Source organism: Glandiceps talaboti, chromosome 19, assembly GCF_964340395.1.
Source record: "Glandiceps talaboti chromosome 19, keGlaTala1.1, whole genome shotgun sequence".
Taxonomy (NCBI): domain Eukaryota; kingdom Metazoa; phylum Hemichordata; class Enteropneusta; family Spengelidae; genus Glandiceps; species Glandiceps talaboti.
Window position 1 is genome coordinate 11,209,381 of NC_135567.1, and position 27,408 is coordinate 11,236,788.

Below are 27,408 nucleotides of genomic sequence, written 5' to 3' on the forward strand. Positions count from 1 at the left end.
CGGATATACTGTCAATCACGCTTGTGTATTGTGTCATCAACCTCTCACAAGAAATGTGGCGCAGACGATCAACAGCATAATAGTGAATGGCGCCATCAACGTTGACTTCACACCTACAATGAAAAAATTACAAGAATTGAAAGTGTAATCTGTTGTTGCTGTTTCTCTCATACTACAAGTGTGGTAGTCTGTAATGTATGCCGTGATGGGGCGCCCTCACACAGCAAAAACATGTTTGTTGTTGTTGTTGTTGTTGTTGTTGCTGTTGCTGTTGTTGCACTCGCGTGTTTAATAGTTAGTATGAGCGCCACCAACGACGAAATCTGTACAAACCTGAAGTCCAGGGTTCATCAGGTGGAGTCCAGGAATTATCCCAACCGGCTTCGTAGCCTGCTTCTTTATTCTTCTCCTCCAACCATTTCATCAAAGGCTGGAAGTACGCCACGATAGCCGAGGCATCCATCTCTCGTGTTCCTGCAATTTGTTCCAGGGCATCCGGCCATTCTTTACTTGAACCCAGCTTCAGCATATTTCTGCCAACACAAAATATGAAACGTACTTCATCACAACAGAGATATTTTGAGGAAAAGCCTTATATAAATACTCGGTAGACTTTTTTTGAATATTATAGTTCGAATATATATAGATGCCAAATAAACTACAATGCTAATCGCCATCGCGTTTTGACCATGCCAGGTATGACGTCACACACTCAAAATGACCTCTAGATGATGGGTCATGCAAAAAAGGCAACATGATGGTACATGTGGACAATGAGACGTTAACATTTACTGAAAAGTTAGAGAAGATAATTAAATTCAATAAGCTGTATGAATCAATAGTCGACATTTTATCTATCAGTTCATGTCGTTCGGTTCTTTGCCAATAGGGAACGTGCAATCCAGACTGAGCATGCTCAGATGCAAAGGATTATGGGATTATCTGTGGTTATCGTAACAACTTATCTGGAGCTACCGATGAACTAAACCGATCTGACTAAACCTCCCACAATGGTCAGGGTAATCGATTACTATTAGTATTTATTTATCACATTTCCCGTGATGCAACATTCAAAATGGTGGGCTTGCAAGTTCCCTATTGGGTGAATTTGTCCCAAAATACTGGAATTCGGACATTTTTACTCACCCAAGTTTTGTACCGGCTGCAGTTGATTTGTATATATCACAACGATGCAAAGCCCTTGTGTTTCCGGCTTCTTCACACAACGCCCGATGAAATTGAAATTGTAAGACGTGACTCACAAAATACCTGTGAAAAAGAAAAACAATGTAATAACACAGTAAGAGTTTTATTCGAATATAATTGCACGTCGTTGGAACATAAATATCAGAAACCACGATCCGACACTTCTTGCGAACACAACGACTTGTTATTACACAGACATGAAAAATAGCGCCCTCACAGTCAAATATACAAACGTATTGTACGTGTTCTCATCTGTGATGCATGTTAAGTTGTATAACCAGTTTTCTCAAATGAAATAATTACACAAAAATTAAACTCCTGAATAAACCGTGACGAAAAAAAAACCCCACAGTTATCATTTCCAACTCACCGTATATAGGGTGTATTCCCCGGAATATGAAACTTTGCGCCTGGATCGAAATGCCCCTCATCATCGCTTCGAGGAACAGGGGGTACGACGCCTTGGATTTCAGTTCTCAGTTTCCACCAAGCCTCGGTATATTTGTTCTTTGGAGTGTTACCAGCGAAAACGTCCCATCGCCACATATCCATCAAGATCCCAAATGGTAAGAATGCAATTTTATCTAAAGCCATGCTCATCAGAAAGTTGATGTCAGTCTCTGCGTTAAAAGAAATACAATATAGAATTTACAATCCAGACTGAGCATGCTCAGTCGCAAAGGACTATGGGATTATCCTTATCTGGAGCTACCGATGAAAAAAAACCCTCCAAAAGTGGTCAGGGTGACTATGAATGTATCATTCGTTGTTGCAAACTATGTAACAGTATTGTCTACAATACATAGTCATCAGTATTTATTATCATATTTCCCATGATGCAACATTCAACATGGCGGGTTTGCAAGTTCCCTCTTGAGGTGATTGCCAAAAGAATACTCTAGTCAGACGCATTTCTGCCGCCAGTTTCACTTATTATGATAACTGCTATCAACCTACATATGATGCTTTGTTATCGAATATAGATCCTCGGTATTTTAATTATCTTTGAACTCTTGTAAAGAAGTTTACTGCACTTGACATGTGTTCAGCATTTTCATTCATTTCTCGCAATGACTTATGGGATAATCTCTGGAGACATAACAAATGCCATAATATATGTCTTGGCAGTGTCTGGTTTTGACTTTAAAAAACTGTACCGGAAGTCTTACGACATCATTTTGTATGTTATATTTGCCTAGATCAATTCGTCGTACGTCACTTTTGCATGTTCTTCTTTTTTTGCATAGGTAGGTCATGTGCGCACGGTGGGTTTTCATTCTTATACGCGTCTGTGTGTTTTTTCCTGTCTTTTCGTGTCAATTTATTGTCGCATCTGACCTGTTTGCATCTGTAGTCTGTCTGTCGAGGGTATTATGTGCTGTCTGTCGCTGTCTGTCTGTTTGTTTGTTAGTCTGTTTGTCTGTCTCTCTCTCACGTTCTGCTTGCCTGTATGCTTGCTTGTCTGTTTGACTGACTGACTGACTGACTGACTGTATGTATGTATGTATGTATGTATGTATGTATGTATGTATGTATGTATGTATGTATGTATGTATGTATGTATGTATGTATGTATGTATGTATGTATGTATGTATGTATGTATGTATGTATGTATGTGTGTGTGTGTGTGTGTGTGTGTGTGTGTGTGTGTATGTATGCATGTATGTATGTATGTATGTATGTCTGCCTGCATCTTGTCCTTGTCTCTTGCTGACTTAGACTTTCAATATGTAATGATCAAGAAAGTACACGTATACCTTATAACAGGAAAGAAACAAAATGTGTGAATACTCAATAATAATAAACACTTGACATTACCATCATCGTCTACAAGTTCAGGTAGAAGTCCGATCTCTTTGAGATGTTCGGGAGTCGACACAGATAACGCAAGAAGATCACCAACAGCTTCATGGAATCCAGGATTGGCGCCACGACGGTAGACGACAGGTAGATGTTTGTACTGTAGGTAATATTGTGTATGTCCCATTTCATGGTGGATCGTTATCAAGTCTTCCATGTTTACTACTGTACACATCTTGATTCTGACGACAAAATATTACAGCAATGGAAAAGTAAGAATTATGATTGTCGCAAAACAACAAGGCCTTTTTACGGTACTGAGGCTAAAACAACATAGCTTGGCCGATAGCATATATTATTCCGTAGCAATATTTGAAATCTCGTCGTCGTCGTTGTTGTTGTTGTTGTTGTTGTTGTTGTTGTTGTTGTTGTTGTTGTTGTTGTTTTGACTCTACAGTTGTTTCACTGAAGTGGCATGTGCAATTAATATGGGGAGAGTTATTTTTATGTTTTTCCCAGGATCTGCACACTGCATGGGCTGGACAAACACGAAAAATAATTAATTGTGTAGACTGTCGTCAGTAGTTTGTGCTTTTTTTTTGCTACGTTTCATCTAAAAGAATGTCGTCGCCTCGCTCCGTAGCACTGAATACTAACGCGTACTGGTGCGATAACGAGTGCCGTACTCGCTGTTGCTACCAATACGCGGTTATAGTATTGCTCCAGATCGGAGCGAAGCGACGACTTTAGTTTTAGCAATAGAAGGCACGAATGACTGTCGACAGTCTCAAACTTGTCCTACCTAATGTCTTTTGCGTTGTAGAAATCCCACGCTGACGCGTGGCATACAACTTCTCTGCCGTCATCTGGTCTAACAAACATCGAGTCATTCCAGAATGATTTCGGTGAGGCTGGCAAACCGAGAGAAGTAAAGAATTCTTCTGACAACTCAAACATCTTTGTAGCATCATAGCCCTTTTTTTAAAACAAAAAATGCACAATTCATGGGTTCACAAATTAATGACTTTTTTTCTTTAATTTGACTCTCTTATATCTACATTTTCTGTCATTCCACAAAATCGTGTCAGTGTTCAAGTTGTGTCTATTTTTTGCGGTTATTGTGTTGCAATTGTCCGCCTATCTGTGTGTGAATCGCGTCAAACTTTACTAGTTTAAGTATTCGCTGCCTCTAGCCATCCCTACTATCTCTATCTATATTCGTTCTTTGTCTGTCTGTCTGTCTGTCTGTCTGTCTGTCTGTCCCTGTTTCTGTCTATTGCTCTGTCTTTGTTTCTTCCTTTTTCTGTCTGTCTGTCTGTCTGTCTGTCTGTCTGTCTGTCTGTCTGTCTGTCTGTCTGTCTGTCTGTCTGTCTGTCTGTCTAGCCATCTGTCTCTGTATGTCTGTTTGTTTGTCTGTCTGTCTGTCTGTCTGTCTGTCTGTCTGTCTGTCTGTCTGTCTGTCTGTCACTGTCCCTGTTTCTGTCTATTTCTCTGTCTTTGTTTCTTTCTTTCTTTCTCTGTCTGTCTGTCTGTCTGTCTGTCTGTCTGTCTGCCTGTCAGTATGTCTGCCTCTCTCGGTCTGTGTCTCTCTGCCTCAATCTCTCTCTCTTTCTCTCTCTCCCTCCCTCCCTCCCTCCCTCCCTCCCTCCCCCCTCCCTTCCTCCCCTTTACAAATTGAAAGTCAATTAGATTTGTGTCGAATTAGATCTACAATTGTATGGACTAATATCGGAGTGCTTGATCATTTTCACACCAATTTAAGTAAGTAATTAATCTAAAATATAATATTACACTATTTTTTTTTTTGCAATACCTGTTTCACCAACTCAGGTGTGATATCAATGCTTGTTTTATCAGGGTATGGTAACACCAAATCCAGAACATTACCCCAACTTTGAGCCCACATGTTGCCTAAAATAAATAAAAACAAACAAACAACTGAACGAAACATGCGCATGCGTGAACCAAAAACCTTATCGTTATATTCGGTACATTTGAAAGTATAAATGAATGAGGTTTGCATATCAATCATTCCCGTTATCGGGAGCGTAAACTTCAATAGAGCGCCCTCTCACGACGTACCGTACAAACTATTGCTGCTTCTGACATTGTTTTGTTTGGTGGTGGTGACTTGGCGGTCCTAGTTTTTCGTAAGATGCCAGCAATCGTGTTGCGTATCGGTCGGCATTCACATATGTGCTGAATGGCGCTATTGCCAGCACGCTACCACCTAAGTGAAAGAATGAACAGACCGTTGAGGGCGGAAATACACATGTTAGTGTTAAAGTCTACGGTTTTTATCTACCTAACAAGTGAGCAGGGATTGGTCCATTTGGGTCAACGTACTTCGACCCATACACTTCAATCAGTTTTCCACGGACATAGGCGTGCAGCTGTTCGTAGAAAGGTCGCAATTGTTCCCATAGACGTTGAGTCTCGCTTTCCAAGTTATCCATTTCATACCATGAACGCCAATAAGCACCCATGTCAGGTTGATCTTAAAGAAGAGAGTTTACAGAATAGAGAAAAAACGAATAAAACTCATTGCATCTATAATTAGATATTCTTCCAAATACTTTCCTTCGTTGAACCAAGGAAAATACGAGGGACCTACGGGGCCTTTGTCACTACTTGTCTAGCGACTCGTAGTGACAACCCTTAGTTAGGTCACGAGTATTTCCGGCTGAATGAAGAACATTTTTTTGGTGAATAACTAACATAATTATACCAGCGCCAGTAATATCAAAGCAAAATCGGGGAAAGTAATGACAATATTGAACATTTTGATTCATATTTCGAACACAGCTAGATCAGTGACGTAGACACGCATTGTCGTGACAGAGACGCACGTTGTAGTGACGTAGAACGAGTATATATATTCCATATATTTTGTTCGATTTGGGTCGTGCATGGTATAATGTATGAAATAATTCTTTCATCGTCGCATTTGAATACTCGACCTCATTTGGTATGCACATTTATTGTCTCCCCCCCCCCTCCTTTGTTAGCCTTTGCATGACGTCACCCAAACAAATACACAGGTAATCACTAAAAGACAGATATTCAATAATGTATCAAACAAACACATAAACTTTGATAGCATCTAACCTCGCATAACAAAATACTGTCATTATAGTACACGATAGCACATCAGTGCGCCCTCATCGGTGTCTCTTAACATACCATTGACTTCAGCTGCCTTATTCGCCAAAGTAACGAATTCTTCATACATGTCTTTCATTTTTGGCCCTGTCTCCTTACGCCAGCTTTCCCAAGCCCATTTTAACTCCTCATAGTCTCGACTCTTTGCCATGGTAGCTGTCAAATCTGTCAAGGAATGTAACAAAGTTTTAGTCAACTAAATAATTCATCACAATTTGAAAATAAATTTCCCTAATTTCATCATTCCAACTTTTCGTCATTTAGAAATATACAACACACTTATTCAAGTGTCTATCTTAAATCAAATCAACTGATATTAGTTGAGCTGTTTAAATCATAGACGCTTTCGGATTGGCTGAAGAGTCTTGTTACCAACATGTAATATTCGCTAGTAACCTACCAGGGTCTGGGTATATTAAACAGGTACGAGGAATATTAAACTGTTAATCTACCAGGGTCTAGTTAAACTAATTATTAAGCTACCGGATCTAGGGGAATGAAACAGTTATGGTATTAACTTACCAGGGTCTAAAGGATGGCACTCGCCATCACGGCACACTTTAGCTGTAGAATATATTTTTTCCATGTCAGCAAGTATTTGTTCGTACTGTAAACAGAAACAACATACAGCCCTTTTCATGTTAGTGTTCACTGGGTCTGTTCATTGGTGATTTGGTAAATGTCGTTAAAATCCGTTATTGGTACAAACTGAATCGTAGCCGTAACGACTTGTCTTGTTGTTACTATCTGAAGAAGCCCTTCTGTGTGGAAACTGTATACGTTTACACTTAATACAAATACTATAAATAATCTAAGCCAATCATAAATGTTGTACTTGAATGTTACGAGTTCTACTTACATTTTTTAGATCCTCCCCGGTGAGAGCAGATGACCCCACGTAGTAGATTTTACCAATTTGTCGTTGAATGTCATGAGTGAAATTCGTCCAATCAAACTGGGAGACGTTGAGTCGTGCTTGAAGGGAAAAGGCAGATTCTATGAGGTTTTCAGCAACCTAGGAAATAAGTAAAGGGTATGTGTAGTTAATTAGCCTTCAGTGCTTCAATCATTAATCAATCAATTGCAACCAATCAATCAATCAATCAATCATTCACTCAATCAATTAATCAATCAATCAAATAATTGCATAAAATAAACAGAATTATCAACAAAAAATCTTGATTTTAGGTTTTCGTATTTTGAGAACTTTTTCGCACTGTGCCGCTTTTTATACACTGAGAACTGTCTCACAATAATATGTACAAGTATCGGGTTATACTCTCTCTCTCTCTCTCTCTCTTTCTCTCTCTCTTTCTCTCTCTCTCTCTCTCTCTCTCTCTCTCCCCCCTCTCTCCCTCTCTCTCTCTCTCCCTCCCTCCCTCCCTCCACTCTCCCTCCCTCCCTCCCTCCCTCCCTCCCTCTCTCTCTCTCTCTCTCCCTCCCTCCCTCCCTCCCTCCCTCCCTCTCTCCCTCTCTCTCTCTCTCTCTCTCTCTCTCTCTCTCTCTCTCTCTCTCTCTCTCTCTCTCCTCTCTCTCTCTCTCTCTCTCTCTCTCTCTCTCTCTCTCTCTCTTTTGCATCATGATCGTCTGTTACAGCTAGTCTAATTCCCGACGACTGTAAAATGTCAATAAAATGATAAAATGTATGACCCAAGACACAACTGTATAAGCATAGTATCATTTATTATTTTATTTTCATCAATGTAACAGTGTCACATGTTTTATTGCCCCTGTAAGATAATAGCAGCCGACTTAGTATATTGTCATCATGCCTTTTAATCAATAACATGACCATATAAGAAACAATGACACCTTTATAAATACTGATATCAATAATTTTATATTAACAAAATATTGACACTATTAAGTTAACAAAACAGTTCAGAGTCCATGCAGTGATAATTGATTGACTGTTACCAACTGCAGTGTATTTATAATCGTTTACAGGTCAAACATGTGAATATTACTAGTCTAGTTCCTATACAGTATCGTTACCATTTACACCGCCACTCACATAGTCTAGTTCCTATACAGTATCGTTACCAATTACACCTCCACTCACAGTATAGTTCCTATACATTATCTTTACCATTTACACTTCCACTCACACAGTCTAGTCAAAGTCGTTACTCTAGAAGTCCTGAGATGCATGGGATGAAATCTAAAATTCATCCACAGCCACCCACACAGTCATTAGCATGATGTCTTTGTTAATCAATAACAATGCTTACCAATACGAGTCCCTCATAAAGTTAGTGTTTATTTGGGAAGTTATGTTAATGTCCAAATATGGTATATTTGTCAGCTATGCTAATTATACACTGTTTACATCACTATAACAATTGGGGTTCACTGATTGGATGAACATTTTTTTGTGCTGATTGAGGGACTTCGACCAGACGTGGTTTAGTTAGAAACCAAGTTGGCACCCGGACTAGTCTTCACCCTCCACTACCAACAGGATACATACACGGATGTCAGATTCAACAAAATTTATTACCACTACTAAGTACATTTTGATTACCCTTGACACGTTTTATCGATGTTAATCTAAACCCTCCAGTTTTATAGTAACAGATAAGCCTAATCTGTTACTAAAAGCTATAAAACATAGCTGATAAGTAGATATAAAACAGAAAAGCTATTGCTGCATATCAGGGTATATTGAGAGGTTATCAAATTACATTGTTTGTTAACCTGAGTAAAGAAATTTACTTTATGGTCGTTTTTTCACCTTATAAAATAGCGTAAATATTTAATATGGGGTAGATCGACAGTAAATCTAATATTTGAATATCTATAGATAAACTGATGTCAGCTTGGTGTTTCACTCATGTGACATTACGTTTTTTTTTACTCAAAGATAGCTACATTTTAACTCTAGACTAACAATAACAGAGACATAATAAACACTGCAGGATCATTTGCCCAATCACATTGAACACTGATAAGCATTGCTATTAAGTTTCACGGTGCAGTAGAAACGGCCCTCGCTATCAGTATGCGATTATAGTAGTATTGCTCCGGATCGGATCGCGCCGCGGCGACGACTTTAGTTTGAGATAAAACGTAGCAAAAAGGTCGCGAGCGACTGTCGACAGTCTAGGATATAAATTGATACCCACTTCTGCTGTTGATTTTTGTTGTCAAAAGGGGAGAGAGGTCTTCGAAGTTACTGAAAGCCTCGAGCTGTGTCACACTCTTACAAGTCAAGTTGTACGTCACGGTGAATTTATACCCTGTGTTCTGTATTTACGTCACGTCTTAGACTCTCTCACAGTCCTCGGAACTTCGCTTTACTAAAATCGACGCTAAATGAATTATTTTGTATGTACCGATACCATCTACATAACGTTCTCCATCGTACTCGAACAACCTTATACTGTGCGCCCTCATCGACCACATAGAGATATATGTTCGTTGACGTGTGACTGCGACGCTCCGTGGCGATAACACGGAGCGTCGCAGTCACACGTCAACGAATGTTTATCTCTATCATGGTCGATGAGGGCGCACAGTACAAGGATATTCGAGTACGGTTAATTAGCTGGCATCGGTACATGCAAAAAAATTCGTTTAGCTTTAATTTTAGTAAAGCGAAGCTCCCAAGGGCTGTAAGAGAGTCTAGTCACGTCTGTGCGTGTACGTCCTTAATTCAGTTGCTCTCCTAGTATGAGTCAAAAGGTCATTTTTTTGAAGATTAAATTTGAAAGTTATTTGAGTACGCCCCCATGTTTTCTGCATGATTTAGCTTGGACGTCTTACAGAAGGTTTAGCCTCTTGACTCAGAGTGACAAGGTCCCTTACAAAATGTCATTCCTCTGTTCCTCTGTTTGGCGATAATTGTTTCTGCTACCATATAAAAAAGTCATAAATATTAGATTTTACTGTCGTTGTTTCACCTCGTAAAATATTTAATATGGGGTGGACAATGACAATAAATCCATAATGGTCATACTTATTTCTCTCTCAACCTACTTGTCCCTGTTTTTAAAGATAAACTTCATTGTTAGTTATTTTTATGACAGCCATAACAATTGATAGCAAACAAGAAGTGCAATTTAGTGTGTTTTATTACAACTTGTGATAAAATACTTCAGTGCATGTCCCCCTTTGTAGTTCAATTTTTAAGCTTGTACAGGGATTGGAAGAAATAGTGTGTGGCGGAGAGAGAGAGAGAGAGAGAGAGAGAGAGAGAGAGAGAGAGAGAGAGAGAGAGAGAGAGAGAGAGAGAGAGAGAGAGAGAGAGAGAGAGAGAGAGAGAGAGAGAGAGAGAGAGAGAGAGAGAGAGAGAGAGAGAGAGAGAGAGGGGGGGAGTATATATTCCATATTTCTTGTTCTAATTGGCTTAAACATGGTATAATGGTCCATAAACTGTAAGCTACGTCGTCGTGTGGTTCCGTCCTATTCTCTCACCGATGTTTGAAAAGTTGACCCAAATGTGACGGCACCCCTTCACGGCGTACCTTACAGACTGTGTAGATTGCTTGTGTTTAGATGTTGGTTTACCTTTCCTTTGACACCAGGTCAAAAAAGTATACATAAACATGTCATAAACATGACACAAGTAATATCAGATAGCCATGTTTAGTTTATGATATAGTGCTTTATGATATTATAGCTGCCAGCTTGGTTTTATTTGCAAATCTAACTGAGTAAACAACGTGTCGCTTTTTAGTGTTGATTCTATAGATGGTCTGATCTGCAAGCAGTTGTTCAACATGTTGTGAAATAGTTTTTATAATCTAATTAATTTGTCTTCAAAATTAATTGTATATATTAAAGCAAACAACTATACACAGTTCCCGCTAACTCAACGAAATGTGTAGTGCGTTTACTAGAATGCCGTAAAAGGGTATGCGGTGTTACGGTAATACCTTACTCGCTCTGTACATGTGTGTTGCCGTCACATTATCTCTGGAGTGCCTGTTATATACCATGTTACTGTTTATTCATATCTCCATGGTTACGTGCATTGTTAGTACTCCAGTTTCAGTGGCATTTTATATTGTTCTTAGGTACAACAATGGTCCTGCTTGCAGACGAAGTAAGTCGTCCCTTCCTTCTCCTGAGACTCATGTTAGTAATCTAGACCAGTGCACCGTCTGTAAGCTAGCAGGACTAGTATAACAGCCGTTCCTGACGAACTTAATTTTGCTACTATATAAATTATCAACTAGAACGATACTTTCATTTTGTTACTAATTAAAATATCAACTAGAACGATACTTTCATTTTGTTACTAATTAAAATTATAGCTAGAACGATACTTTCATTTTGTTACTAATTAAAATATCATCTAGAATGATACTTTCATTTTGTTACTAATTAAAATATCAACTAGAACGATCCTTTCATTTTGTTACTAATTAAAATTATAACTCGAACGATACTTTAATTTTGTTACTAATTAAAATATCAACTAGAACTTTTCATTTTGTTACAAAATAAAATATCAAATATCACTCTTTTACGTCCGTGAATATCACTAGGGAGGTCAATATGAGGCAATTGCCTCACCCCTCCGGCATTATTTCATGGCAAACACGGTCTAATCCCCCACATTTGTCACGTATCGCCCAAGGTCACGGTGGGGTCCCTCGGGCATTACATTGACTCGTGCATAAGACCGAACATTGAGCCCGTCTCGCCCTTATACGGGCTCGATGTTCGACCGGACTGTCGTAGTTCTCTGTGACCTAACAACTTCACGAGCACCTGTGGCTCAGTGCAGTAGAACATTTTTTTGCAACACAATACGCTATACGTTTATCTCCGCGGCGTAGAGAGGTCAGTCTGACATTGGTAATAGAAACTTCAAACTAACAGACAATGAACTGCAAACAGTAGTTCATAACGTATCTCGCTGAAATGTCTTGCCGTGGTCTTTAGTTCTGTTATGACTTGTGTTAGTAAGTTTTGCTTACACCATGTAACATGATAACAGTTGTTATTCGTGTACACGGTAAATCTTGCCTCTAATTACTACTTCATAAGAAAGAGCTCGAATGTGTTAAAACAACAAATGTCTTGTTAGTGCATAGTATGATAGACAGTGTGGTATGGTAATCATGTGTTGGCTTCGATCTCAGTGCACCCAATTTACGTAGGATACAAGACCTCTCTCATATACCGCGCCTACGGACTTGTCTTTATTTCACTACCTCTAGCCAAACGTTTCGAGGTCGAGCTTGAAATAGCAGAACCATGACAATTCCTGAAGTTACCTCATAACCAACAAGCGATCATACACAAAAAAACTACATCCTAGGCTACATTTTGATCTGTGCTTTCATAGGAAATCATGCAATTTCTGTCAAATTTTTGAAAGTATAAAATTATTTCGACAAAAATGAATGTTTAATTTCTCGCAAGAGCGTTACAACCTTGGCCTGGGGTCCGGGAGTGAACTCGCCCTAGAGGGACCGATGGTTAAATCTATGCTGTACTATACAGTATACTAACTGTAAATTTAGAAAATGTCATTTTAGTAGCTGGTAGGTAGCACAGACCGTAGATTATTCATAATTCTGTTCAGTGTTGGGTTTTTTGGAGATAAAAATACCACGTAGCTGGCACAGATTCAAGACAGTTCACACTGCGCTGTGTTAAAAGGTTAATAATGCATTATACAATTGCACAAAACAGTTCAAAGTTGTTTATTGTTCGGCCACCGCCCCCTTTAAAGTACGTAAGCTTATGCGTTGCTTTCCCGCTAAAATTATCGCCAAAATATTTCGTTCGTCTGTAAATTTTTAACACATTTCACTCACATTTTAGAGCAGAATCATGGAAAAATTCATTATCAATTGATCGGTCTCAAAATTTTGGCGCTTTTGGAGACAACTTCATTAAAATCAATAAAAAATCAAATGTCAGAATCTGTTGTATCGTCACGCTTGAGACTCATATTACACGTTATAATGAAGACTTACCGACTGAGCTTGATTGTAGTCTGTCAGGTTTGTATTATAATTCCATGACGCCGTGACGGATTTAAAGTAAACCTCCTGTGCCATGGCATTGTACTCGTCCAAGTAAGCCTCTGCCAAAGTCTCGTTAGTAATTTTGTCCTGCGCTTGTGCGGCCACAACCAACAAAACCAAAATACCGAGTACGCTCATTTCTCGAAAAGCCATTTTCTCCAACCCGTCTTGCATTTTAAACGCACACTGTAGAAAAGTTCGTCCACGTCTAGTTGGCACCCAGACACAAATGAACACACGGGGACTTACTCTCAGTCAAACACGTAAATAAGTTAGTCTCAGAATCAGATAGGTTAATATTCAGCCTCAGATTCACATTCAGCCTCATATCCGAAAAGAAATCACGATAACACTAAATAAAATCAAGAAATGATAATGTCGAGGCTCAAGAAATGTCCCCCCCCCCCCTTCACACCCACCTGACTGGAAAGGTATATCTCGGCTCGTATGGGAAAAATACCTGAAATCAGAGTAAAAAGCTTTTCACTAAATCATTTTGAACAAGGTCAAAGTTCAGCTGATGTGTTTTTTAAGGAGAGACACAATATTCAAATGATGAATCTGTATTGCAGCTGTTTGAGAGGTTTTATTTTTTGTTTGAAAGTCTGCAGAATATTTTATGATGGGTGTGAAGTGTGACATTTCTTGTAATCTCTGATGGCTTTTGCTGGAATCAGGATTTTCAATATATCTGACTGAATCTGAGACCAGCCTCATAGTGTCTTCCAATGTGAAGCTGATTCTGCATCTGATGCTAATTTTAGATTCGTCAGTCGAAACTTGAGTAGTAACACTATGTACACACATCTGAGCTGGAAAAGGTGTGTCTCTTAGGTGAGGTCTATAATCACGTGTATTTGTGCTTGATTTATCAACATGTAGTCACTGTACGCCGGGGGACGAGTCGAGGTAACAAGAGAGGTTCCATTCTATCGCATGACAAATTCATACTAATTATATATCTCACTCACACAACCTGTCTGTCCGTCCGTTCGACTCTCCCTCCATGTCTCTCACTCGCTCACTGTCGGTCAATCCCCCCCCCCCTCTCTCTCTCTCCATCTCTCTCTCTCTCTCTCTCTCTCTCTCTCTCTCTCTCTCTCTCTCTCTCTCTCTCTGTCCCTCTGTCTTTCGCTCGCTTGCTCGCTCGCTCTCTCCCTCCCTCTCCCCCTCTTTGTCTCTGCCTCTGTCTATCTTTGTCTCTCTCTGTCTCTCGCTCGCTCGCTATCTCTCTCTGTCTCTCTGTCTTTCGCTCGCTTGCTCTCTCTCTCTCCCCCTCTCTGTCTCTGTCTCTCTCTGTCTCTCGCTCGCCCCCCCCCATCTCTCTCTCTCTCTATGTCTCTCGCTCGCTCGCTCTCTCCCCCTCCCCCTCTATGTCTCTGTCTCTGTCTCTCGCTCGCTCGCTCTCCCCCCCTCTGACTGTCTCTGTCTCTGTCTCTGTCTTTCGCTCTCTCTCTCTCTCTATCTCTCTCTCTCTCTCTCTCTCTCTCTCTCTCTCTCTCTCTCTCTCTCTCTCTCTCTCTCTCTCTCTCTCTCTCTCTCTCTCTCTCTCTCTCTCTCTCTCTCTCTCTCTCTCTCTCTCTCTCTCTCTCTCTCTCTCTCTCTCTCTCTCTCTCTCTCTCTCCCATTGTCCTTTGGCCAGCCTGAACTTATCTAGCTACCTCTTACTATGTTTGTCTCTAGCTTTCCATGTTAAACTGGCCAGTCCAGCTGCTGTCATGGTAACGACGAGGGGGTCCAAATTATAAATACCACAGAGTAAATTTACGTTGTTTATTTATACAGTTGCCGATAGGAGAGTGTAAACTCGACCCCATTCAAGCTAATAATTTAAAATTAAGTGGCCGATGATGGTTTATTTATTTACCAAATTAATCACAATAAAGGCCTACTTCACCGTGTCTAACCCTTAGAGGTATTACATTGGATGTTTGTGTGAATAGCCATCGTCGACGGTCTATATACAACTGCTGACATCAGACCTTGGACGAATGGAACAGGCTAGGGGAAGTGAATAACTGGATTGGGTTATAACACTTGGCACAGCATATTGAGAGTGTAGAAACTTATATTTACATTTCATCATTTGATAAGAACAGCTGTATTGCCAGTTTAAATATATAATAGTTCATATTAACCAAAAAGAAAATACATGTTCCCCAGCATGTTCACGTAATGGGGTCATAGAACTGTTCTTATCATGACGTGTAACACACGTTGCTGTTCCAACATGCTGAGCCAAGTAGTGTTAGTAATAAAATTCATCTGTTTATGTCTCCTCTTTGTAAATGTTTTAGTTCATCTAAGGTCTGATATCGGTACTTGTGGCTGTATTGCAAGCTATATTGACATCTGCTATCATTGTAAATGTACTGTACGTGATTGTGTGAATCAACGACGTGGGCAACTTTGCACTTCAATACCGTGAATCAACTCGTCCAGTTCCAAACACTTCTTCCAAACTTAATGAGACTAAGATGAAGTATTTTATACCCAATACTGTTTCCCTGTCTGGAACTAAACTATGAATCACCGTACAACATGTAAATCGTCCGTATTACGATAACTCCACTTTCTTTATATCTAACTCACTCACCCCCCTACCTCCCTCCCCACCACCACAAACTCCACAGACAAGTAACTAAGTTGCTGAAGTATCATAAATCATCACAACTTGCTCGTTGCCGTTTTAATTGCTCGATCTGTGACGACAAGCAGTGATATGGTTACACCTAGACTTTGCTGCGTCGATGGTCGAGTCTAAATTTAGTACTGCATAACACCAACACAATTAAATGTGATGCATTTACTATAAATGTTCATACCACAATATATTTACGTAGCTCAATCTGTGGATTTATCGATGTCTTGTATTCTTGTTGCGATCTTATACCTAGTACCTTGTGTGCACAATGTCCATAATTCGGTAGTATTTGACAGGAACGATCGCTCCCCGGGATCGCTCACTTATCATTAAATACTAGTATGGCCACTTCAGCGAACACAGTGAAGCTGTACTTTGACAAGTAGTGGTCTATAGTTTGTTGTAGACCGAAATAGTTGTGTTGTCATCATCATTATCCTCCAGCATCAAGTGGATGCCTTCATAGATTATTTTACTGTTCAGACAAAACCTAAATGATATTTTTAATCAGGGTTCATGTATTTGTTTGGTCTGGTTTGACTGTTTGTTTGTTTGTTATTTTGATTGATAAACACTTTAAAAACATAGAATTTGACCAAGCGATAATATTTCTCGTTATCTTTTGAATATTGACAGAAAACTCCATCACGCTCTTTTTACCGTCATCCACTGAAATGTGTAATCGAAGTACTATTTTTATCTTTCCGAGATTTTTTTTTCTCGTCGTAAATTTAAAAAGAAAGAGTTTGTAGTTTAGAGCAAGAAACGGTGTAAACAAACGAACACCTACGAATGGTAAGACTTTCCGTGAACACGTCACCTAAATAGCGCCATCTATCAGTGAATAAGATTGAGTCCGCGTCACACGTACATATTACAACACCCACCATAAAAATCAATGAAGTCAAACCCAAACATGAAAACAATATACACAGTTATTTGCAAGTTTCTCACGGGAAACTAATTTAAAAAAGTTTCTCGTTCCGTTTATATAAGATACATTAGCCACATTTTTACACTTTTAAAGTGTATTACATAACGTTTATTACGTTGAACGCATGTTACCATACTTGCCTTCTAAAAAAACATATCTACCCTACAAAGTGAATTTTTAGATACGTCGACCATTCACAGCCAAGGTCATAGGTCAAATATCTATGTTTCATCAACCACGTGACTGGTAAGTCCACTTCTTTTAGTCTAGCCTCAGACCACTGTAGAGAATTGTCTACGGTGGTCTGAGGTCAAGCTGAGACCAGTCTATGGTGTCATAGTTCAAAGGTCAATATTTACATGCTATCGACCACGTGACTTTTCTCGTTCGTCTGCGTCCATGGTGTCATTGACTTTGAAAGAACAGACACAAAACGCGCTGTTGTCTCAAACCATATTGTAAATACTTGATAATGATAATTTATTTTTGTTAAACTATAGGCTTTTTGGAGAAATGTAGAACTTCAAGTCCAAAAATTCTCCTAGGTATTTATAATCTCTACATCTGGTTACAGTACAGGTTGAACAAAAGTGAGACAGGAAGCAGCCACAGCGCCCTCACATGAGAAATTCCTCCTGCAAAAGTAGAAGTAATGAGATATTGTAATGAACCCCGATTATGTCTGTCAAACCAACTGTATGGTTGGGGACCTGGTAGAAGAGAGGTTGCAATGTGAATGCGTATAATGCTTATAAAGGCTACAATGGATTGTGTGCTCCCCAGGGAGTTGGGCAAATACAAAGGGTCGTTGTTCTGCTATAGATCCGTGCCAGGGGTAGTAAGAGAAATCTCTATCCTTTGCACATATGATTACTACCTCAAACCACTAAGGTAGGTAGTGGTCTGAGTTACTACTCAGTTACCTATACTATACTATCCATTGTTTCACAGTACATGCGCGCGTAATTAATTAACACCAACGCACTTCTTTGACAAGCAAATCATTGCCAAACTCTGGTATATAGCCTTGTTACAGTTTATGTTTTGACTCACCAGCAACTAGTTCTGGTTCAGTCCATTCATCTTCAGGGGGTGACCAGTTCAGATCCCAGCCAGTCACATCACCGTTCATTTCATTCTGTTCTTCCAACCAATCAATTAATGGTTGAAAAAATTCAATCAATGGCTTTGCACTCATATCACGTTGTCCTGTAATAGCTTCCATTGCATCTGGCCATGGAACACTTGAACCCATCTTTAACATATCTCTAAAATATCAACAAATAAACATACTATGATAACGATAAATAGTTTATCAAAGATTTATGTACTTTTTGAGTATGTCTATTTTGAATATACACGTCTGTCTGTATATGTATGTATGTATGTATGTATGTATGTATGTATGTACGTACGTACGTACGTACGTATGTATTTACGTATGCATGTATGTATGTATGTATGTATGTATGCATGTATATATGTATGTATGTATGTATGTATGTATGCATGTATGCATGTATGCATGTATGCATGTATGTATGTATGTATGTATGTATGTATGTATGTATGTATGTATGTGACTCACCCAAGAAGTTTTCCCGCCTCATGGGATTGGTAAATATCACATTGATGTAGTTTACTGTTAGCATCATCAGGATCGAATTGACCTGCTGCAATACAAACTGACTCGTGGAACTGGAACTGTAGAATGTGACTAATGAAGTACCTGGAACAGAATTGAAACAATAACTATTTTAGTTAATCCTAGTTTGCCAAGTGTTTGAAATGTATGTCAACAATGAGTTATCCAATACACAGGTGGCATACTTGGATGTAGAAGTTCAGGAGACAGATATAAATTCGCTAATCTACCCTTCGACTCACCCACCCCATCATCCCTCCCCACACCGGGCCCTGTTCCACATGTGGTCACACACGGTGTTGTTAATTCCTCCTGCCTCTCTGTCTCTCTCTTTATCTTTGTCTCTCTGTCTCTATATCTCTGTCTCTCTGTCTGCCTCTCTGTCTGTCTGTCTCTCTCTAACTGTCTGTCTCTTTCTGTCTCTCTCTGTCTCTGTCTCTGTCTCTGTCTGTCTCTCTGTCTCTCTCTCCCTCCCCCCCCTCTCTCTCTCTCTCTCTCTCTCTCTCTCTTTCTCTCTCTCTCTCTCTCTCTCTCTCTTTCTCTCTCTCTCTCTCTCTCTCTCTCTCTCTCTGTCTCTCTCTCTCTCTGTCTCTCTCTGTCTCTCTCTCTCTCTCTCTCTCTCTCTCTCTCTCTCTCTCTCTCTCTCTCTCTCTCTCTCTCTCTCTCTCTCTCTCTCTCTCTCTCTCTCTCTCTCTCTCTCTCTCTCTTCCCCCAACACTTCCTATGTATATCTTACCTGATATAAGGAACATCAGCAGGCACGTGGAACTTTGACCCCGGGTCAAAGTCCATAACGAGGTCACTTCGTTTTACAGGAGACACAAGTCCCTGTATTGATGTTCTAAATAGAGGAAATCAAAAGATACAAAAGAAATCAATAAACATAAACAACTACTTTATCAGTTTCAATGGCAAAAACGAAAAGAAAATGTCATATTAACGTAAAACGCACAGAAATGGAAAAATCAACACTGTTCATGGTCTTATCAAATATAACATATTTTTACTTTGGGAGATGAAAAAACAAATCTAGTCAAACAACATTTAGAATTTATATTTTACCTACCTCATTTGCCACCATCTTTCATTGTAGTTGTGTTCTGTAACATTGCCTGCAAAAACCTCCCACCTCCACATATCAACCAATAAACCAAATGGAAGGAATGCTATCTTTTGTAGAGCCATAGTCATCAGGAAGTTCAAGTCCGTCTCTGTAAGACATGGCGAAATCAGAAGATGTACTTCAGAAATCAGAGTGTCCCGTATCACAGATGTTAAGAGACCTCGAAAACAGTGAATTCCTTTGCGCATGTGTCGCATGCCACCACGTGACTAATATGCTAATAGCGACAGCTTATTAACCAATCAGAAAATGATCTTTTTTGTACCAGCCATTTTGGAAATGTCATGACTAAATGTTGAGTGTAACTAGATGACAAAGTTTTACACTAGGGCTCAAAGTGTGACTGGGCAAGTAACACCTTGTGTATACGCTTAGCGAACTAGCTGCTAGCTGGTTACACGTTTATGTAAATTTCACGTGGTTTCACAACAGACAAGGAAGAAACATTGACCCTACAGTTGTGACGTACCTTCATCCTCTTCATAATCTGGCAACAAGCCAACTTTGTTGAGATGTTCAGGAGTTTGTACTGACAGAGAAATGACGTCACCAACCGCCTCGTGGAAACCAGGATTAGCGCCATCACGGTACTCAACAGGGTGAGGAGCATATTGGAAGAAGTATTGAGTATGTCCCATCTCGTGATGCACAGTGATCAAATCGTCATGAGTTATACTGGTACATTGTTTGATTCTGTGAATAAATAATTGATATTCTAAAATTACCATACACTACATGAAGAGTCTAATATACACCTAACCATCATTTCAGTCCAGGGGTAGTACGAGACGGCGCAGTGCCACTTTTGACTCGTTACAGTCCCCAGGAGAGAGCTCACCAGGGTTTAATTATTCAAACGTGGAACTTCGTCTCATAATCACCACATTTACTCACCACATTTACACATCTGCTGCTCAAGATATACCCCGGTGGAAAGACATGGTCAAATATGACTTTTCATATAGCGATATAAACTCTCAGTGTTTTACTGACTTAGCAAGGAAAGTTTTGTCTTCATTCCCGCAAAAAATCCTCTTCGAAACAAAGTAATCCAAGTTGGCTACCCATGGCTCCAATCACACGTTGCTTAACGATCGATGAGGTGTTGAGATGAAATGTAAAATTCAAATGAAGCCACCCATACAGTATTTAACATCATGTCTTTGGACAATCACAGAATTCTGCCCAATGATAACTTAATGTTTATAGACCTGTTGCCGGTTCCAAAAAACAGAGGATGTAAAAATTTCTGGGACTTTATAGTAAAGTCCCCGAAATTTTTTCATCCTGTTTTTTTCACAAATTAAGTCTGTGCAGATATATTAACACTCATGACGATACGTTTTGTGGAGTAAAGTTATAACAACCACAAACGACTTTTGACGTACCTGAAGTCTTTCCTGTTGTAGAAATCCCAGGCCGACGCATGGCAAACCACCTGTCTTCCATCGTCTGGTCGTTCAATCATAGAGTCAGTCCAGAAACTTTCAGGAGATGGAATTAATCCAAGGGATACAAAGAATTCCTCTGATAACTCGAACATTTGCATCGCATCATAACCCTAGAATTAAAATACAAATTTCAGACCGGAAGTGACGTCGAAGCTCAAAACGAGGATTGTGACCACCTGCGCACTACACATGTTTATGGCTACCGCTGAATTGTATGTGTTCCTGTAAATCTAACTGCGGTGCTGCCTGCTGTGCATGTGTCTCTTGTCAGTGACGTCACACAAATTTAAAGTGGGCATTGAGTAGCAGTGTCAAACTCTGTCGACAAATTTAGTTAAGTTGCATTCTGACAATTTTTCAGTCACTCTCACTATACGAAAAAGTCATTTTTGACCATGTTTTTCCAGCAGGGTAAATCTTGAGGTAAGACGATGTGTAAATGTGGTGAGTATGAGACGAAGTTCCACCTTTGACTTAATTTACCCCCGGTGATATCTCCCCTGGGGGCTGTAGGCAGTCAAAAGTGTCACTTCGTCTCGTACTACCCCTTGACAGAGATGGTAGTTAGGTGGGTCACAGGTAGGGTAAAGGTTGGGTAAAGGTGGGTAAATTGGACTTTTCGTATAGTGTCTGTGATTTTAATGTGTCGCTACATCTTCACTTGAAAACGAATACCCATATATTGTTCCAGAACGAATATATTTTCTTGTATTTGTTTCTGTATGTAAATGACATCAGAGAACAATCATGGAGAACTCTACTCTAGCCACCAGCTAGCTTTCATGTAATGAGTACCATCTATACTCTGTTGTTGGGATTACCAATTAAAGGGAATATTTCACAACGATTCTCGTTATTTCTACGATTTTATTGTACACATATTTACTCCAAGTAACACTGAATTAAAGCACTTTACCTATGTACTGCACTCATTTATAGCATTCATATCAAGTATAAATTTAAAAAGTATACTATTTCATTTTTTTACTTACAAGCCTAACATGTGGCCTTTAATGTGGTCATTTAGCAAATGAAACAGTATACTTTTACACTTGATATGGATGCTATAAGCGACTGTGGTACATACAGAAAACGCTTTACTTTGGTGTTATGGGTTGTACTTGATATGGGTGCAATAAACATTGTGGTACATACAGAAAACACTTTACTTTGGTGTTATGGGTTGTACTTGATATGGGTGCAATAAACATTGTGGTACATACAGAAAACGCTTTACTTTGGTGTTATGGGTTGTACTTGATATGGGTGCAATAAACATTGTGGTACATACAGAAAACACTTTGGTGTGATGGGTTGTATGTTTCATGTCTTCAGATATTCTAACGTTGATCTATAGTATAAAAGTAAACATTACCTGTTTGACGAGTTCATCTGTGACGTCAACTGATGGTTTATCAGGGTAGGGAAGTACAAGGTCACTGATGGACATCCAGTCCTGTGCCCACATGTTGCCTAGGTAACCAAATTAAACAAATACCTTTACTCTTCAGAAATAGTGTAAATTGTCAATCTTGTTGTTGTTGTTGTTGTTGTTGTTGTTGTTGTTGTTGTTGTTGTTGTGTAAGTGTCACATTTGTTTTCTTTTTATCGATTAATTGAACTGTTTTAGATTAGAAAAAAAATAACTTAAATTAATATGAAATAATATATCTGCATTCATTCCAAAGTTTATATTTTGCGACCACTCTTTGAACAGAAACACATTTTAACTATGGCCTTCCTTCAGTCTATGAGTCTAACTGGTCTGTTGAAAAAAATCCTTAAGCTGCCATGTTCCAATGCCATGTCACCGCATGCGCATTAGTGTTACATTGGGCCATCCTTTGCTCAGGACCAGCGCCAAAACAACCATACTTCAAAACCTAATGCTAATCCTAACCCTAAGTTGGCCATCAATGCTATTTGGATATTATGATATCACATCTTTGGCACCTATATTACGTGACTATCTACACACTTATGTATATATATACATAGACTAAGATATGTCTCAGAGTACCATCCCCTATCCCCTTTGTAGATAGATATGTCTACATTGTTTATATAGACAAAAAATCAATACAAGCAACTTAACAGGTGATAACAATCGTACAGAATATTTATTTTACCATGCATGAACTGTATCAGTATAATAGTAAATGTCGTAAATCTGTATACATAAACAGACATACATCTGGCAAAACTGGACCTCAATAAGGCCAACTGAATGACCCTGAACGACCTACTACATCAATATCATTGACTTACCTCGTCTGACATGAAGAGTTAGTACTACTCACTACACCACCAGTCCTAGCTACTACGTCGTGATTCTGACCAGCATCATCAGAAGTACTAACTCACTTCGTAAGTCCGGACCTACTACGTAAGTTATACTGGCTTCAAACGTCACTGGTTCTAACCTAATATGTCACTGGCCCTGACCTGCTACGTCACAGGTTCTGAGCTACTATGTCACTGAACCTGACTTAACACGTCAGTGATCTTTGGCTTACAAAGTCAGTTTACAGCTGAAGCAAGATTCGGACTCGAATATGTGTTATTTCAGCCCAAAAAAATTAAGCAAAGTCAAATATACACCAGTGATAACATCCTATGCCCAGGATCTTGATATATTACATCATCAGTTCTCTCGACCTACGTCATTGATTCTGACCTTCTACGTCATCGATACACACTTACGTACCTAAGAGGTGTGCTGGGATACCACCATACAGACTGACGTACTTCTCACCATACAGTTCACTAAGTTTACGTCTGACAAAGGCGTGTAGTTGTAAATACAATGGTTGGACCTCATCCCAGAGTCTCATCATCTCTTCCTCAAAATTATCCATTTCATACCAAGAACGCCAGTATGCACCCATATCAGGCTGATCTGAGGGGTGAAAAAATGGCGTTACAGATGACATGCTTGGTTTACACTACTGCTATTAGAGTTCAAGTGTATAATCGCCACCACTTGCACCACCACGTACAGTCTTCTTCGTTATCATGATGATGATGATGATGATGATGATGATGATGATGATGATGATGATGATGATGATGATCATCATCATCATCATCATCATCATCATCATCATCATCATCGTCGTGGTGTTGGTGGCGGCGGCTGTGGTGGTACTGGTGCTAGTAGTGGTGGTGGTGGTGGTGGTGGTGGTCGTGCGAGTGGTGGTGGTACTGGTGGTGGTGGTACTGGTGGTGGTGGTCGTGGTCGTGCTAGTGGTGGTAGTACTGGTGGTGGTGGTGGCGGTGGTGGTGGTGGTACTGGTGCTAGTAGTGGTACGTGGTGGTGGTGGTGGTGGTGCTGACTGTGCCTGGTGGTGGTGGTACTGGTGGTACTGGTGGTACTTGTGGTGGTGGTTGTGGTGGCGGTGGTGGTGGTGCTGATACTGGCGATGGCGGTGGTGGTGGTGGTACTGGTGGTGGTGGTGATGGTGGTGGTGGCAGTGGTAGTGGTGGTGGTGGTGGTGGTGGTGGTGGTCGTGCTAGTGGTGGCGGTACTGGTGGTTGTGGTCGTGGTCGTGCTAGTGGTGGTGGTACTGGTGGTAGTGGTGGCGGTGGTGGTGGTGGTACTGGTGCTAGTAGTGGTACGTGGTGGTGGTGGTGCTGGTCGTGCTAGTGGTGGTGGTACTGGTGGTGGTCGTGCTAGTGGTGGTGGTACTGGTGGTCGTGCTAGTGGTGCTGGCACTGGTGGTGGTGGTGGTCGTGCTAGTGGTGGTGGTGGTGGTGGTGGTGGTCGTGCTAGTGGTGCTGGTACTGGTGGTGCTGGTGCTGGTGCTGGTGGTGCTGCTGCTGGTCATACTAGTGGTGGTGGTGGTGGTGGTGGTGGTGGTGGTGGTGGTGGTGGTGGTGGTGGTGGTGGTGGTGGCTGCGATGGTGGTGGTGGTTGCGATGGTGATGGAGATGTATGAGAAGGAAGTGGAGGACTGGTAATGGTTATGGTAGTGATGATGATGATAAATCTATCATATCATGTTTAATTATTAGTAGTAGATGATGACATGATTTTGCATCTAATCTTCACAAATCATAACATGAACATTTCTTAATCTTACCATTAAGCTTAGCTGCTTCGTTGCCAAGTTCTACATATCGTGTATACATAGATTTCATTGCTGGTCCACACGTGTCTCTCCATCCCTTCCAGGCCCACACTAACTCATTGTAGTCACGGCTCTGTGCCATCACTCCATACAGGTCTGAAAATAATCAAAACACAAATTAGATGGATTGGAAAGAGAGCTTAAGGAATAAAATAAATTGTTAAACTTATCAAAAATCAGTGATATGTGTTATTTCTTTTAACCTGTAATATATTGAAACAAATATTCATATTTAGGCCTAAACAATTGTTTGATTCCGATTACACTCAATTTTAGAATAGGTGGGGTAGGTAGATTTTTTATTATATTTTAATTACTCACTCACTTCCTCTCACTCACCCACTCACTCACTCACTCACTCACTCACTCACTCACTCACTCACTCACTCACTCACTCACTCACTCGCTCACTGTATTTGTAAATATTATCCTGGACCCAAGTCCCCATGATGATATTGAACTGTAAGATATACGTTTTGCCGTTCCACCCTCACTGGCCTGTGTGAGGGCGCCCTGTACCACGGCGTAACTTACAGACTTAGTCCTGTTATCAGTAAGAATGTATTGCTTACATCTGCAAATTCAGGAAACTCAAACTGCGATACACAGAATTATCACGGAGGTCTTCTTTTCACCATTTTTTTTTCTTCTCCGTGAAATGTGTGACAATTTTTGTCAAAATTATTTTGAATGCCTGAATATTGCAAATTTAGAGGGTAAGATTATTCATTCTGTTGGTGTTTATAGAACGTAAAACCAATGCAAAAAAATTCTCGTAAACCAGGGTTGTTATTTCTTCAACCCAACTACGAAATAACGAACGACGCGTTTAGGATGGTGCCGTAAAAGAGGCCGTGGTTTGCGACGATGTGAAAACATACTAGAATGTGTATCATAATAGCAAGAGTCAACCTCTACAATATCTTCAAAATCCCAAATTCGTTACTATATATATGGAGTAATATTTTTTTACCTGGATCGAGGACGTAGCATGCACCTGGGGTCTCGTCATCTGGTCTGTCACAGACTTCACCTGTTGAATAGATGGCTTCCATGTCTGCCACGATCTGGTTGTACTGAAAAGTTAAACACATATATCCGTTTTTTCAACTTCAAGCTGTATAAATTAAGATACACACACACCTAACCACAGTTTGTTGACTGTGTAATGTGCTATCATGTAGACAAGCCAGTTCCACGCATGTAGGGAGCCCTCTTGCGACGCCTCGAAAATATATTAATATGTCATAATCAATATACATTGATCGAATTTATACACATTGAAGAAATGAAATAGCAAATACCCAAAATGAAATAAATAGGCGTGTGGAAAGTAGTGATTTTGAGTGAATATTCCAAAAAATATAACATTTACTTCGTCAAAATCGTTCTCTTCCAATGCTGCTGTGCCGATGTAAGCTAATTTATCCAGTCTTCGGGCAGTGTCAAAATCAAAACCAGATCGGTCGAAAACCAATGCGCATGTGCGGGAATCTTTCTGAAACACACCGGCCTTGGCCGATTCGTCCAGCTGAAAACAAATCAAAACAAAAAATGAACGAATACATACATAAATAAATAAATAAATAAATAAATAAATAAATAAATAAACATAACAATAACAACAATAACCCCAACAGGTTTTCGACATTGGTTCTGTACTAGACTTGTAAGATATGTCATTCCGTTGCGCCCTCACCGACCTTCGTGACCGATATGTGAGGTGTGCCAAATGAAGATTATCAATTGTATTGATGCCAGACCCCCCCCCCCTCAAACAAGCAACACACAAAGTTCGTTTATCGAGCTTGTGTAAAATCATGCGGTCGTCCCTTATTACCGTAGCGCGCCAATTACACAGTAGTTTGTACCGATGCCATCGTTACAAACTTTATAGGTCGCATAAACGGTTGTCTCTGTTACCCAGACTATCGTCGTCGGGGGGCTCTGCCTACAAGACTTCCCCAAGCGAAGTGGGGTGGTCTCGTAGAAGAGCCCTGTCGATGAGATTCTGTGTAACCAAGACTACAAAAAAAAACAGCTGTGTGACTCAATTTGATAGCTATTTAGTGACTATTGGGTTAGATTTAATCACACGTGCAAAAAATATCATTTCATTTTTGATATTATATCTCAGGAAGATGATGAGCGATAGCATCAGATGTTCAGCCATAATTTATATTAACACACTGTAATCGAGAATCGTGCATCATGATTTGGTGCCAAAAAAAGCTGAGAAAATACCATAATTTTTGGCCCATTTCCAAGTTAGCCTGTTTTGTAAGATGATAAGAAAAAAATATTCTGAAATGATTGCTATCGGTGA

The 27,408-nt window shown here is 39.9% G+C and overlaps 1 protein-coding gene across 1 annotated transcript; it reads right to left on the minus strand.

Moving 5' to 3' along the window:
- LOC144449987 (angiotensin-converting enzyme-like) lies at positions 1-26,152 on the minus strand. The gene is made up of 23 exons (XM_078140553.1): positions 26,056-26,152; positions 25,035-25,178; positions 23,660-23,851; positions 22,328-22,425; positions 20,890-21,062; positions 19,971-20,194; positions 19,445-19,589; positions 19,115-19,219; positions 18,322-18,462; positions 17,787-18,001; positions 17,295-17,368; positions 13,105-13,341; positions 7,029-7,184; positions 6,692-6,776; positions 6,191-6,334; positions 5,313-5,504; positions 4,821-4,918; positions 3,810-3,982; positions 3,026-3,249; positions 1,577-1,826; positions 1,147-1,269; positions 334-533; positions 1-113 (listed from the first exon to the last, which is right to left on the minus strand). The coding sequence occupies exons 1-23, from the start codon at positions 26,135-26,137 to the stop codon at positions 37-39; spliced, it is 3,552 nt and encodes a 1,183-aa protein (XP_077996679.1). The 5' UTR covers positions 26,138-26,152; the 3' UTR covers positions 1-36.
- Positions 26,153-27,408: the final 1,256 nt, after the last annotated feature.